The sequence below is a fragment of the Numenius arquata genome, chromosome 14 (assembly GCF_964106895.1).
Source record: "Numenius arquata chromosome 14, bNumArq3.hap1.1, whole genome shotgun sequence".
NCBI classification, from domain to species: domain Eukaryota; kingdom Metazoa; phylum Chordata; class Aves; order Charadriiformes; family Scolopacidae; genus Numenius; species Numenius arquata.
The window spans coordinates 9,465,876-9,481,250 of record NC_133589.1 but is presented as its reverse complement, the minus strand read 5'-3'; the positions used below and the strand labels follow the sequence as shown (position 1 = coordinate 9,481,250).

At 45.3% G+C, this 15,375-nt stretch overlaps 1 protein-coding gene across 1 annotated transcript in view; it reads right to left on the bottom strand.

The window, feature by feature from the left end:
- Positions 1–4,217, bottom strand: part of SMG1 (SMG1 nonsense mediated mRNA decay associated PI3K related kinase) — a 64,607-nt gene extending 60,390 nt beyond the window's left edge. The window contains exon 1 of the mRNA XM_074158786.1: positions 4,129–4,217. Within this exon, the coding sequence (XP_074014887.1) occupies positions 4,129–4,217 (89 nt within the window). The remainder of the gene's footprint in view (positions 1–4,128) is intronic.
- Between the last annotated feature and the right edge of the window lie 11,158 nt (positions 4,218–15,375).

The window sequence follows — 15,375 nt, the reverse complement described above, 5'->3', positions numbered from 1 at the left end:
TTCTCAGGTAATTTCAGCAATGTCCTCAAACATCTCTATGTTGTCACCTTTCAGGTGTCTCAGTTACACACCTGTCCAAACTAAGATTTCAGCCTATTTCTAACAAACATTTTCTGTGTACCTTGTTGCCCATGCAAACGCAGAAGAAAGAGCCTCTGTCTCAACTCTCCTTATACACAGCACCCACCCTGCTTGTCATTCAGCGTGTTAATCCAGCATTATGAACAGACAATATCCGCAACTGGTATTTGCCTTTCGTAAAAGATGTGCCTCTGTCCTTCACAGCCAGGTAAAAAGCGCTCCTCTAACCATCACTTTCTTAGCCCATTTACTCTGAGTTTCTTTGCTCCCTGCCAATACCTCCCATTCTGTCTTTAATTAAACACAGGGTACTTGTCCCCAATCATAAAGTCTAGCCAATACTGCTCTCCTGCTTAGGTTATAAGCTACCTGGAAGAAGAGTCATATTTTTCTGTCTTGTCTCATCATGTCTGGACCCATGGGGACCTAGGTGATAACTTGGTTTGGCAGACACCATGCTAACAGAAATTAGTAATTTATAACACTGACTTACATTGCATAAGAAGGATACACTTCATTTTCAAGAACAAATTTCAGTACTTAACCTAGTAAGACACTTCTGGAACTTTTCTCAGATGTGAAAGACTTTCTTTTTAGCTTTTCTGTATGCTCCCCTGCTAACCTACATTTATGAAAAGAGAAACAGAAAGGTCCTGTTAATTAAAATCTTAACTTCTTTTTCCCACTCTTACTTAAGAGTAAGAAAGCGATGGTGCACCCTGCACTTCCTAACCTGCTACCCTGCACTCTCACTCCTTAGTACCACCATAAGCACATGAAACTTGCTCTGCCACCCAGAGCTCTTCCTACCGAAGGGAGGTATTGCGTGTTTCAGTATATAATTAGCCTTTAGCACTCTACTGAATTTACTCTTGCTCACACGCAAGACCTGCCCGCTGACATGATTTTATTTTTTTCCCCCAGAAGTCTTATCAGGGAAAATGCAGTAAGATCTGTCAAACAAAAAGGAAAGAAAAAAAGTCTAAAAAGCTATAAAGATTAGGAGAAGGGGGAACAAGACCTTCTCAAAAATCCCTCACTGTTCCATGCCACATACACCCAACATTTACCTAAAAAGTGTTTGTGTTGCTATTAATTTAGAGTCTGGTACACCTCAGTGAACACACTAATATGCCCACGTATATCAGGACAACTTCCTTCTAATACACAGCTCTATCAGTACACACACTGTAGGAAAACCAGTCCACGTGTATCTGACAGATATGACTGCATTCATGCAGACACACACACAAAAAGTCAAATTCTAATTAAAAACTACTCTCCCTTAAAGAACAACGTGAGCTCCAGCCTTCAGTTCCACAGTGTTTTCACCTCAAGTCCCAATGCTGATTAGCATTTCTAAAAATTGAGAGGAATCTGGACCCAGTAACAAGAGTCGATCTAGTCATTTTTATACACACGCAAATTTGCATTTGAAAACACAATCCATCCGATAATACACCTGTGCATAAGCAGTTCCTTTTTTCCCCTTTAAGAACTTGAAAAAAACCTACAGTTTTCCATACTTCAGCCACGTGCATTCCCTCTTCCACACCCTGCAAGAAAGCATTTACCAGCAACATCACCTTTGCTAAACGAAACTAACAGTCAAAAGAAAGGGGAAGGAAAGAATATCTGGGTATATTCTGCCTTGTGGGGTTTGTCCAAAAGCACATTCAAAACAATCAGCGAAAAAGAAACACTCATTGCCAGTTTTATGTAACAGATATCCTCTCAACCGTGCATGTGAATCACTTTTAAAAATTAGTTAACGCCAAAACAACAAAGACTGATTTAATCTGTGCTTCATTCTTTAAGCTTTTAAGTAGACTCACAGGGTCCATATCACCAAAGCCATCTTTTTGAAATTTAAGAAAACTTGAGCATAACGTACAGAGAAAAATGTGCTCTATATTTGGGACTGTGTGAACGTTTCTTATTCCTGCGCTCTCTCACCAGACTAAAAAAAAATAATAATAAATATTTAAAGGAAAGGATAAAGTTAAATTCTTACAAGTGACAGAATCAGTGAAGAGGCATTACCTATTTCTTAGCAGGAGCCCTAATCATACAGTGTGATGGGAACAGAACTAGGCCCTATCCATGCTATGGAGTTCCCCATGTCCACCACACTTTCTCTACTGCTTTCAGATTATTGGTTCTGCTGTGGTTTTGGGGATAATTATTTTAGCAGCCCAGTTTACAGCAGCTGTACTTGAGTACTAAGGAGGCAGCAAACCACAGCATGGGGAATGGACCAGAGCCAGACACAGGGGGAACAGACTAACTTCTTATAGCGGCCTTATCACCCGGCAAAGCATTTCTGCAGCTACACTCTTACTTTCACCCCTAACACAACTGAACCTATTGCGGACAATGCTATTTTAGAAAAAGTCAGTTTCCTAGCCCCTGGTAAGACATATTTTTTAGCCTAAAAAACAGAACCTGTGACAAATTAATATATCCAAACAGAAAGCAATTTATAGAACCCAGCCACTGCAAAGACACAAGATTTACACCCAGTTTCTTCCAGGTGGGAGGGTCAAGAGTTAGGGTCCAGAATTCCAGGCTGCAGCCCAGAAATCTGAATCAAGGTAGTAGTGAAGGAGTAAGAGAGACTTCTTAATTCCCCCCCCCCAAAATCTAGATGCTGTAAGACGTCACCAACGAGGTTTGCAAGTTTTTAAGTGAGGGAAAAAATAGTAAGTTATTTGGCCAAGTAGTTCAATAACAGAAGAAATTAGAACCTAAATAACCATGCCCCACATACCATTAAGAATTGGATAGCCTCTAGCATTAGCCCTGCAGGCTGTGCTGTTAGCTGCTCAAGCAAAAGGAAAGCTTCCTTCACAGTAAATACTGAAGTCACATCTGTGTTTCATAAGATCTACCTTCGCATCCACCCAATTTTCCTTGCCCAAACAGCGTGCAACTGGGACTGCCATCTGTAAATGCATTCCCAAGCATGTGCCACACTGTTTTTTGCTGGAAATTTTAAAAGTAGGATCCCATACTATGTTAAAGTTTCAAAAACACTAAAAAATGCCCAAATCTTCCACATCAAAAGAAAAATAATTTAAGAAACATCAAGTTTATTTACAATTTCTACATGACAATTTTGACTATTAAAATAGCAAAGCAGAGCAGTGCAGCAAACACACTGGCATCACGTACACTGGAAGTAATTGGGGCCTGAAATACACTCTCTATACTTGACTAAAGAAGTCAATAGACTTTGAATTTCACTTACTAAGAAGTGCCAGGTACAAGCACCCCTTAAAACCTAACACATTGGATGAGCTCTCACCTCAGCCCACTTACAGCTCAACCACTGCCCCCAGATTAAAAAAAAAAAAAAAATAAATCCTGTACCATTTTATTGACCCTCAAATAGCACTCCTGCAGCCTCTGTTCTTCTCTGATTAACTGCCAGCTGAAAAGCAGACTGAGAAAATGCAGGTACCAAGCCCATTCCCAGCTCTCGTCCCACTGCAGCCCCCCCGACGCTTCAGCCCCCGGTGCCTCCCACAGGGAATGGACCGCTGACCGCGGACACACACCATCCGCCAGACACGTTACAGCCACCCCGAGCCGAGAGGGACCGAGGGGACACCGGGAGAAGCGGGAGTGGGGGGGAGGGATCGGCTCTCACCCGCAAGCTCGGAGCCCAGACCGGGGTCCCACCTAGCCCTGCGCAGCGACAGACCTGTGCTCCCTGGCCCGTCTCTAGCCGCCGGCAGACGCGGATCCAGAAATCCCCTCCCGCCGGGGCACGGCGGCGGCCGGCCCCCACCCCGCCGCCTAGGCCCGGTGGCCGTCCCGCTGCCACCCGCCCCGCGCTAGGCCCGGCGGCCGCCTCCCGCCCGCCCCTAGGCCCAACAGCCAGGAAGTGGCTCCGCCGCCGCTCCGGGCCGCCGCGGCCCGCGCCGCCCCGCTCCCCCAGGCCCGGCGGCGGCGGAGCCGAGCCCAGCCGCAGCGCCCCGCTTGCCCCGGCCCCCCGCGCCCCGCAGGCGGACAGGCCGCGCCCCCTGCCCCAGCCCTGCCCACCTGGGTTGCCAGTCATTCCAGCCCCGCGGGTGGTAGTGCTGCCTGCTGCCGGTGCCGCTCAGCCGAGACCCCGGGGCTCTGCGGCTCATTACCTTGCCCGAGACGGCATGGCCGGCCGGGCAGCGGCGCGGGACAGGGGCGGCAGAGGAGGAGGAGGAGGAGGAGAAGGAAGAGGAGGAGGAGGAGGAGGAGGAAGAGGAGGAGGAGGAGGAGGAGAAGGAGGAGGAGGAAGCGGGGCGGAGAGGCGCGGGCGGCGGCTCCTCACTGGCGCTCGGCGGGCGGCTGCTGTCTCACACCGGAGGGAGGGGACGCGGCCGCCGCGGCTGCTCCGGCTGCTGCCCGGCCGCGCTGCATGCCGGGATGGCGGACATGGGCCGCCCGCCCCCTCCGCGGGGCAGGCTGGGAGGGCGGCGGACGGGTCGCGGGGGCGGTGGCGCCCCGCCTCCGGCCGCCGCGGGACGGGCTTCCCAGCCTGCGGGGAGGGTGGTCCCCGCGGCTGCCCGCCCCGCGGGGCATCGGGCGGCGGTCTCCCCCGTGAGTGGGCGTGGGGAAGAGGGCGGCCATCGTGGCCACCCCGCCCCGCGGCTTGAGGGAAGTGGGGAATCCCACAGACCCGAGGGGAGCCTGAGGCCCCTGGGCTGTCAGGGGTCGGTGACAGCCTGGAGGGTCCCTGCCCCTCGGCTCTGAGGGGAACCTGCGGTCCCTGGGCGTGAGAGCAGCCAGAGGATCCCAGTCTGATCAGCGTGAAGGGATCCGGGGTATCCCGGGACCTGAGGGGAGCCTGGCACCCCCGCACCCTGGGGGGACCGGGGTCCCCGGGGCGTGAGGGGAGGTAGCTCCTCCCGGTCCCCAACTGTGAGGGGATCCCGGATCCTGCGTCCTGAGGGGAGCCTGGGCCCATGGGTGCTGAGGGGACCAAAGTCCCCAGAGCACGAGGGGAACCCGGTGCCCTTGAGCCCTGAGAGGAGCTGGGGATTCCAACCCGTGAGCAGACATGGAGGACCCCAGCCCTGCTCCAGTCTCCCTTTGTTAAAAGGCCGAAGACATTTTTTCTCCTTCCCTCTGCAGGGGTCTGTGTGGCCCCAAGCCTTGATGGAGTGTCTGCGGGGAACTGTGTCCCTCCGAACAGGCCAGATCATCATCTCCACGTTTCTCCACATTAGGACATGTCACCCATATAGGACTGCCGGGGTGAAGTCTGATGTTTGGCAATGGTCAGCAAAAAGCTGGCTAATTCCACACTAAACACTAACTAAACCCCTAAAGTGTCTCCTTCTTCCTGCCAGCTGCTAAAATGCATTTCAAAAGCAGACTAGCGGAATAGTGTCTTTCTAAGCCCAGATGACTTTTCTATATAAAGCAGTCACCACATTTGCTAGAAGGGCATTTGGTGCCCATTGTGGGGAAAGCCTGTCTGTATACATTGTGGGCAGAAAAAAAAGTCGCCTCGATTTGGTAGGTATTCTGTTTCCCAAAAAAGATGTGAAGTCTGTTTCAGGCATATTTTTATTTCTCCTGCAAGACCTGGAAACTTACATTAGCTGATTTGATAAACCCAACTCCTGACTGCAGAATATTTCCTTAGTTATGAAAAATTACAATACTTTAGTGAGATACTCAGCAAAGAGACGTGGGTAGATCAAACTCTTCTTTTAATTACAATATCCTACATTTGAGACCAGTGAAAGACCTGAGGAGACTTTTAAAATTCCCCTGTGCATAATATGCCACGGTTCTGTTGGTGACTTAGCTAAGACAGATGGCATGCTGCCGCCTCCCTTGGATTCTGCTGGGCAGCCATCATCCTACTGATATGGTCTTGTTGGCTCCCGGTCCACAAGCAATGCGTGCAAGACATGTACAGATTTCAAAATCAGTTTTGGGACAAAAAAAAAAAAATTCTATTACAAGGCTTCATTGCAACATAATGCCATTTGATGCAATATGACCCAGTGCCCATCAGGCTGCGTTTCAGCTGACATAACGTGTGTGTATCTTAAGCGAATCAGTTTTGCAAAACCGATCAATTCCATGAGCCATGATAGATGTTTTTTCCCCTTCTTTGTAATTGAGATGGACATCCAAAATTTACAACATGCGGCAAAATTAGATTTTTGTAAGTAAAGCAACAATACCTGCTGTGTATTTTCTCACTGTTTCCAACAAAGCCTAGGAGATCCTCTGCCCCTGGTGATGCAGCAGGTGATGATTTTTCTTTTTATTTCATGACTGAGCAGCATCCCAATGGCAGCAACAGGAATCACTTGAGGGGCGAGTTAACACTAGGAATGTATTTTTAACTACCTTTCAAATTAATTTAGTAAGGGGAGGCAAGAAAGCAAGCTGGCATACTATGGCCAGCAACTGCCTGCATATAGCAAGAGTTTAAGAACCACTGATTTCGTGTTTGGTACAGTAAAGTTTGTATCAGAAATCCTGTATTCTAGAGGTGAATTTGCAGCAGTCTGTGTCGTATAATGCAGATCCCTCTTCTGAGTGCAGTTGTCTCTATTTGTAAAATGGATCAGCGAGGTTTAGCTTTCTAAACTGATGTTGTGCACATCTTAAAACTGTAAAATGCTATACAGCTGCCAAACGAAAAGACATAGTTGATCTGTTTCTACAAGGATGATTATATTGTGAAATTTGAATGTTACTATAGATAATAGTTAAAATGCTCATCAAGATTTGTGAGATAGAGCAATAGTTGTTTGTATAGCACTTTCTCAGCCACAGATTTCAATCAGCTGCTTTGCAAAGACAGATAAGGCCATTCAGACACCGCTCTCAGCATGAAGCAGCCCGGGGGAGTTGAGGCCAGGATTTTCAAAACTGCCTTCTAATTTTCTGTCCTCAAGTTTGGGACTTCAGTTTTGGATATTTAGTGGCCAGCAGTGACATCAGTTGGAGCTGTAGATTCTTGAGTCTTGTTAAAAAAAAATAAATAAGGTGTCTGAATCTGGACCCCCTCAAAATGGAAATAAATAGACTTAAAAGACCTGTCAAATCTCAGAATGAGTCGGTGACACTCGCAGAGATACGTCTGCTGTCTCACTCCCAGGCATATGCTCAATCCACTCCATCAAACTGTCCACATCCGTCCCAATGCAGAACTCTGGAGTGACAGGCACTGTGAACCACGCTTTTCCTGCTTTATAATTCATGTTAATGATTTCTCTATTTAATATATAAAAGAAAGCTGTATTAGTCTGAGTGTTATTTTTAGTTGGAATAAAGAGCAGATTGTATATATTTAATGTGCTGAAATAAGGCAGTAAGCACCATATTGCAACTTTACCCCTTATTAGTTTACTTCCTTACTAAGCAGTATGTCTAGAAAAAACAGCATGTGCTGAGGATTACAAGTCACTTTTGGCCCTTGGTTCCCTGATCCATAACAAAGCTACAGATTGAGAGAAAAACAATCACCAACCACGAGAAGGAAAGAGATGCTATTTCCTCTTCTGGAAATAGGACAGAAGCCAAGGAGCAAAACAGTATTTAACTAGAGCAGAGAAGAACCAGACGCCAAGATCCTGTAGCCTGTATATTGCAGATGGATGCCTCTTAAAAATTATAAAGGATTCCTAGAATAGTTATCCATATACCTGCCAATTCTACTGCTTTGATGGCAGAATCCTGTTTTTATCAGTAACCTGCCAGATTTTCAGTTGAATGGCCCCATACACTATTTTCTGGATATAGCAGACTCGAAGCACATGTGATGTATGGCCAATCTGTGCAGGCATCGAGAGCCTGGGGTGTCCAGAACATATTGTCCTTGTGGCACAGGCACAGCCCGTCAGCGCATGCACAGTGGGTCCCTCAGGACTCCTACTGTTTTCTTTATTAAAAATGTCGGCAGGTATAAAGGTCTGTGGAGATTGTACTGCCGAGCAAAGATACTGTCTGTCATGAACAAATGGGGCAGTCCATATCGGGGCCTACATTGTTTCATCCCAAACTGGAATTTTTTCCTTATCCTATGGGGTGTATTAATACAGAAATCCAATGTACCAATAGTCCTAATAGCAAGGCATACTGAACCATTCTAGGGTTTTCTGTTGAAAATTTTTTTAATGCAAAAAAGGTCAATCTTGCATTTTAGAATTCCATAACAAATGCACTGTGATTTGAAGACTAACAAAAATTGTCTTTTACCTTCTTTTCTTTACATAAAATACTAAGGAAAATATTATTTTACTATTTCTGAGTGTTTATAAAACCACTTTGAATTTAAGTGGGATAGCACATGGAACCATCTGCTCCATTTCCTCAAGGTCTTTTAGAGGATAACTTCTACTGAACGGTATTCCTCTACAGCAGTGCAACAAATACAATACATTCACTTCTCTTAGAACTTGCATTTTTGCTCTACTGAATTTCTTTAAGGCTAGTACATCTTCAAGGCATTTTACATCTCCTAGGCAGGGTAGCATTATGTACATTATATGAGTAAATATTTGGGTTCCTATCACAGACATTTGTTACAGATTTATTACATCATGGACTACAGAAGTCCTTGGTTGTGATATAAGCTGTTCCTTCATTTTCTGTTTATTTACTGTATGCTTCCTTAAATGTCCTAGACATCATTTACTCATTACCAGCAACAGTCATAAATATTATGTAAACTGAGCACTTCCATTTAAGTGACTGGTTGCTAAACAAGTAGTCGTTGGAGTTACTTTGACCTGACTAATACAGAGCCTGAAACAGTTGTACGTCTTGAAATATTTAGGTCTTGAAATGTCCAAGGAAAAATGGTAGAAAAGTGAGTTTTTTGTCAATACAATCAGCCATATTACATCTGTTACATTTCAGCCAAAGTAAAAATGGTGAGCTAGCCCAGAGCTGTAGTTTCCATGCTGGTCTTCAGGAGAGCAGAAATTGCAGCAATCCTTTTATGAGTGTTGGAAGTCACACAGAATGCCTTAGAGGAAAGTCATAGTCTGCATGCAGTGTGTTACATAGTTAAATTGACAGCATCATAGCAACTGGGTTAAAAAAATTTCTCAACAGCTCTGAAAATCAAACTCTTTGTGGAACAATTGCATGTCTGATTGGTAGAGAGCGCTGGCCGAGAATCAAGTATGCTTTTACTCATGCCGAATAAAATGTGTGCCACAAGCAGCAGTTCCCTCTCTGCTGCTCAATTAGACAGTGCTGTATGCAGGGTCCTGCCCCAGATGTTCTGTTACCTGCAAGCCAAACAGCGTGGCTGGAGATGAGTTCATGTGGCTGCAAGAGCTGGCTGGTTTGACTGGCAGCTGTTGGGAGGTTTGTGCTGCTTGTGTTATTTCTGGAGAGCCCGGGCAGAAGCTTAATGAGAATGAGAAACACTGCATCCTGCAGGAGTGAAAAGCTGAATCAGGACTTACAAGCACTTGCGTATTATGAAATGCTGCACGATGCTGGAGCGGAGCTGGCGTTCGCTGTACTGCACTGCAGAAAAAGACAAAGGTGGAGCAAGAAGCAGTTATCTTTTACCGTGGATGCCAATAGTACAAGACTATTATACGGTGAAGTCTTTTTCAAAAATTAATAGCATACTTGATGCTTCACCTTTCCGGTGAATCTGAGCATTTCCATCTGTTAAAGTAACTGCTCTCTCACATAAATTTTCATGCTCTACAGACCCAAGTTTATGTCATCTTTGTTGAAGGGGTAATTTCAAAGAAGCTGCCAGGAAAGTATCAAGCCCTTAAGGCATAGTAAGCCCAGGGAAATTTGTTTGGATGGTGTAATGAATCCAACTTGTTAATTTGTCTCAGTTTGGTGCTTATTGCTGATAGTGGAGTGCTATGAAAATTAAAAGAAAAATCAGTCTAAGAGGTGTAGTACAATTAGGAATGAAACATACAGTAAACTCCCCCAAGTATTTATCATTTAATCTTATCTAATTTTAACTGCTTTTTCTAGGCTTATTTTCCTACCTGTTTTTTAATGTTTTCCAGGTGTCAACATTACCAAGTTCTTATTTCTCCATCTTTCCTTGAAGCCTCTGGAAAAGACTTTGATGATACCACTAGAGATGTCACTTGGGTCATACTTCGAGTGACAGCTTGATAACCAGCCTTTATGAGGAAAGACACAGTGGCAGAGCACGAATGCACAGGGCCATGGGGCCAGACGCAGAGAGAGATCTAAGCAGCAGGTCCTTATCCACCAGAGTTCCCTGCTCTGGCCCAGGCAGTCGTCCATGGGACTGATTTTATATGTGAAGTACAACCAGACTGTCTGTCAGTTCTGCTCATATTTCTCAGTCCCACTTGGGTTTTCTTACAGTCCCTCTGAAGGGTGTTTTTGTGGAAACTCACAAGTTGAGGTGTTTGACCACAGAGCTGGCAATGGGACCAAAAGTTGCGACCAGAGGACCCACTGCCCACCTGCTGGCCCAGGGACTATGTAACCTCTGTTTCCATGCGAAACCAGCTAAAAAGACAGTCTTTCATGCCACTGGATATTTGCATGGTAACATGCTGCCACCATGAAAAACCACTCATCAGCAGAAAACAAATGGAGTTGGATTCCTTCTCTGGTGGCGGGTGGATAAAGCTCGGGCAAACTCGGCGGCAGCAGCAGCAGCAGAAGTTGCTCTGCTCCAGCTCAGCGGTAACTCTTCTGCTTGGTGCTGCAGAGGATGGGCATCCCTCTGGCTGCAGTCACCTGGCACTATCTAGAGCAAACCCAGGAGGGTTCAAAGTCTCCACAGGGGAAGTTGAGGCCCCAGGCACTACTTGGTGAAAATCTCACCTGCACAGCTGTTATTGCATGTTATTTTTGTGAGAAAGGCTGTGTCCGTGTCTAAATGATCACACAATTCAAGCTGAATTAAATAAGAATAAAATTGCCTTCTACTGCCAGATACACTTGTGCCTGTGAGAAGCTTGGTGTGGGAGAGCTGTCTAGCATTATGTAAAAGAGAATCTGATTTCCCAAATAACATACATGCAATGTAACCACCAAATCGTCTTCCTGTAGTGCCCTATCGAAATCACTACAATTTCCAGCTTCTCTAACAACAGCCTTACAAACCACAGCTTCCTTCAGTACGCAGCTTTGACTCTTCCCCAGGCCAGAATGAAAAAATAGTATGTGTTCTTGTGCATAAAAAGCATACATTATTCCTACACAACCTGAATTCTGACTTTTTCCCAGTTTGCAAGTTTTGCTTTTGCAGCTTTCATGAAGTTCTCTTAATTCATTTTTTGCATGTTTACAGAGAAAACTCTAAGGATTTAATCAGAAATAAAGAAAATGAAGACAGCAGATCTTATCATGCAGTATTGACATGTTCTTCTAACTTTTTCTTTTTTGTGATTTACACATAATTGATACTCCTTAGCCCCCAATACTTGTGATTTCTCCTGTAAAAAACATGTTATTCTATAAAACCCTGTATATTGTAAAGCTTTCTTGGCAGAAATGACATCTTTCCTCATGTTTAGCCCAGTAAGACCTTGATCTAGTCGGAATCTTGGAGCACAACATAACATTAAGTCTAATAATTCTGTTATAGAAGAGTTCAGGAGCCTGAAGTCAGTGGGAGCTTCATCATTTGAAGCAGAACGAGCCCTTAAACAGAGCACATCTCTCTCCTCTTTCTCTCTTATCATTGTTTTTCTAGACCATAGTTTACGCTGTGCTTTTGCCCAGTTCCTCATAGCACAGCCGTCCTCTTCGGGCCACAGCTCACTCAGCCGATGCACGCAGCAGCGTTACAGCCCTTTAATCCAAAAGCCTTTTAACAAATATGATCAGCCTTTCATTCAGCTAGAAAGTGATCAATAAGTGGCATAAATTTACTGTCGTCTTTCACATAAGTTCCTTCACATTCTTATTTGAGATATTAATTAGATTGTTTTCAGCCTATGGTTTGGAATTACTTAATTCTCTCAGTTCCTTGAACTCATTGCTCTTCAGTCTTGCAGATACGGTGATCATTCAGAATGAATAAAATTAACCTTGAAATAATCAGTAATGCACAAGGATAGTGCTTCATCATGGCGCTTTTTCTTGTTATTTCTGTTCACTGAATATAAAAACAGGCAATGCTTTGCTCTCTCAGCTCATTCATTCAGATGTTTTTGTAAAACACTGACACTAGAAGCTGCCCTGCATTTATTCCATGTCTGATGTGCCCATTAGTTAAACATCTACTCTTCAGATAAATGGAATTCAGCTCCAAGCGCGCAGAGTCAGTCCACCAAACCCATAATGACGTGTTCACAAATCCATAAATCCTGGCTGTACGCATTCACCAACACACAGCTAAAGAACAAGCTAAGTGTTTAAATGCTGAGAAGAAAACCCATGATGAGACAAAAAAGCGACACTGAGAAATGTAGCAGTATGAACCAGAGCTGCGCAGGTAATTGCTGTTTGGGCATAGGTACCCCTCTGAAATGCATTTGTGTGTATAGTGTATACATACATACACATATGTTTCCATACACACTATCTGGATCAACATTGATTTCCTTTAAATCTGGATTCCAAGTTGAAAAAAGGAACATCTAAATTTGAATGAACTATAGCCTTTAAATTTTAAACTTCATAAGATTAAAACTGACACTGAAGCAAATTACAAAGCAACCCCATCAAAGACGTACTGAAATCAATTGTTCGAGGTAGATTTTTAATGCATTTCCCTCCTCTTGTCATTCTCCGCTGCCTGTGTGTGTGTCGGCCGCAGCACGCTGGCTCCCTAGTGCTGAGGGTGCTCTCAGGGTATGGCACCTATACCCACGCAGCTCTGTGTGCTGAACCATGCTCCTACAGTCCAGACTGCCTAAACACTGCCCGGTACACACCAGGGAGATGCACATCAGCATCTTAAAGCAGCTTCACATGTAACTAACTGATTTTTTAAATCGGTGAATAGAGAGTGATTTGCATAAGTGACAGGTTATATGTGATTCCTTTCTGTTCCCCAAACCCTTCTTCATTACCAATCACATGCCTTAGTAAAATATGTAAATTTGATGTACATTTTTTGCAAGATGCCTGAATTGATTAATTACCTCATTTTATTTATATATTTAAATTCTTTTAGCAGGGCTCAGCTGTTCCTAGTACCTGCTGCATATTTATGGCTCTGTGTTGCACTAAGGTGGTGATTTGGAGACTATCCGGCTATTCACAGATTCCTGGGTACGGGTGGGCTCTGATTTACCCAGGGAAGGCCCCACCTCCAAGCCCTCCTATGGCCTTCTAGCCCAGTCGCTGAATGACATTATATCTGTTCCTGAGTTACTGCAGGGCATAGACCGACATATTAATACAAACTGGAACTGAGGGTTATGCTAATATGTCAGGCTGTGCACTGGAGTGGGGAAATAGGGCAGGGAGATGGGAACTGTGGCCTCAGCTGCCATCTCAGCATGAACCGCGGAGCTCACGAGAGGGGCTGTAGCTCCCACCTTGAATGTGGAGCTTTATTATTTTATAAGGTGCTCTGTTTTTGCCTGCTCACTTGCATCCACTTTGAAAGGGGTCTTCCCATGGTACGGAGTCCCTGCTGGACTGGGTTGCAAGGATTGTTTTCCCTCCTGTCTCAGAAGGAAGACACTCTGGTGTGCTCAAACCCACCGCTTGCTGGCCCTTCAGCCCAGTAGTGACCACTTTCCTGTGTACCAGCTGTTGTAAACCCCAAATGATAACTTCTCTTATGTCTCGGTTTTCTTAGGAAAAGAAAACTTCTGTACTGGCCAAAGTGGTTTGAGTGCAGAGTGCCAGCACATAGTTGGGTTCCTCCAGCCTGCTAGCGTCACTGCTATCACTGGGATGATGCTGCGTCTGGGGCAACCACCCTACTGCTCACTAGGAGTCAAAGTGCCACTGCCTGGCTGGCACAAACTCAGGTCCTGCCCTGAGTGGGGTGCAGCCTTTGTCTGCAGTGTCAGGACCCAGTCCTGGGAGCTGGTCAAACCAAGCCACAGAAGCTCCCTCTCACTGCACACCTCCACACCACTAGCCCCACCACGTGGCTCCCTCTCTCCTGCCCCACAGTGGCGGCCTACAAAATGGTTCTGTTTCCCACTCATCCGCCCCATTATAGTTAGGCATTTTCCTTGGTTTCATCTGTTTTGCTCCATTTAGTATCCATGAAAGACCACCGTATCTGCATTCTCTGCCCCAATCCTTGAGTTTTTGAGCTTATTCTGCTCTTAGCCCAGCAAGCCAGTCCCTCTTGCTATTTGGAGACTTGTCTTTTAATACCCTTTCCTGTAATTATGTCTCCCCAAAATAAATGATTAGGAAATCCTTAAGATCTCCAGAGATGCAGTTCGCCTACACCATGCAAACATTTACTGCTTGATCTGAAGTTCTGAAGTGGCCTCCTCACTGGAGATAGCAATGGCATGAGAACTCCACAGAACACAAGCTGAAGACCTGGACTTGGAGAGGCATGCCAAGAAGCCAGGGCAAGCCTTTGGCTACCTCCCACATGCAGTTTGCCTCAGCTTCAAATGTGTCCCCAGTGAAGCCACCTTTTTATAGCCCTGCCCTCAGAGCTGTGCTGGGTCGGTTCAGAAAGTCTCAGCACAGACAGTCCCCGGCGTAGCCAGGCTGGACAGTAATTTTCGGCCTCTCACCTGCAAACATCACTCCTCATTCTGAGCAGCGAGTTATGAAATACACATTCCTCGTGGGGCACTGGGAGTTGCTAAATGAGTTTCTGATAGTCTCCATAGCAATGGAAAAGCATACTAAGAAGAGAAACCACAGAGAAGATATTTGCCAGAGATATGTCTCCTTGACAACAACCGAGGCAAGGGACTGAGGGAGCTGCCTGGAGAAGCTAAAGCTGGATCCTCACGTCCTCCTCTTCTGAAGTGACTCAGGACGTCAGAAGGGGCTACTCTAAATAAAAACAACGAGCACCAAGACGAGAATAACTGGAACCACTAACACCAGGAATGGAACTACCACTGATTTATATGAATTGGAAAGATATGTCTGGGCATATAAGTTCTTTTGCCTACATATATGAATTATGCATGAGTTTTATATATTCACATGCTGCAAAGTCAAGCATTCAGACTTACTATAGGCCATGCAGCTGTCTCCAGTCCTCCTGTTTCTTAGTCTTATGAGATATTCCTTAATAACATCATCAAGGGAGATTTTTCTATAGGACCCCTGCCTTGTTCAGCACACTAGGCAGATGATGCTTACTGAATTGGTGAGTCAATATTGTGTCTTTCCCTGGTTGTTCAATAGCTTGCCTCAGGCCTTCTT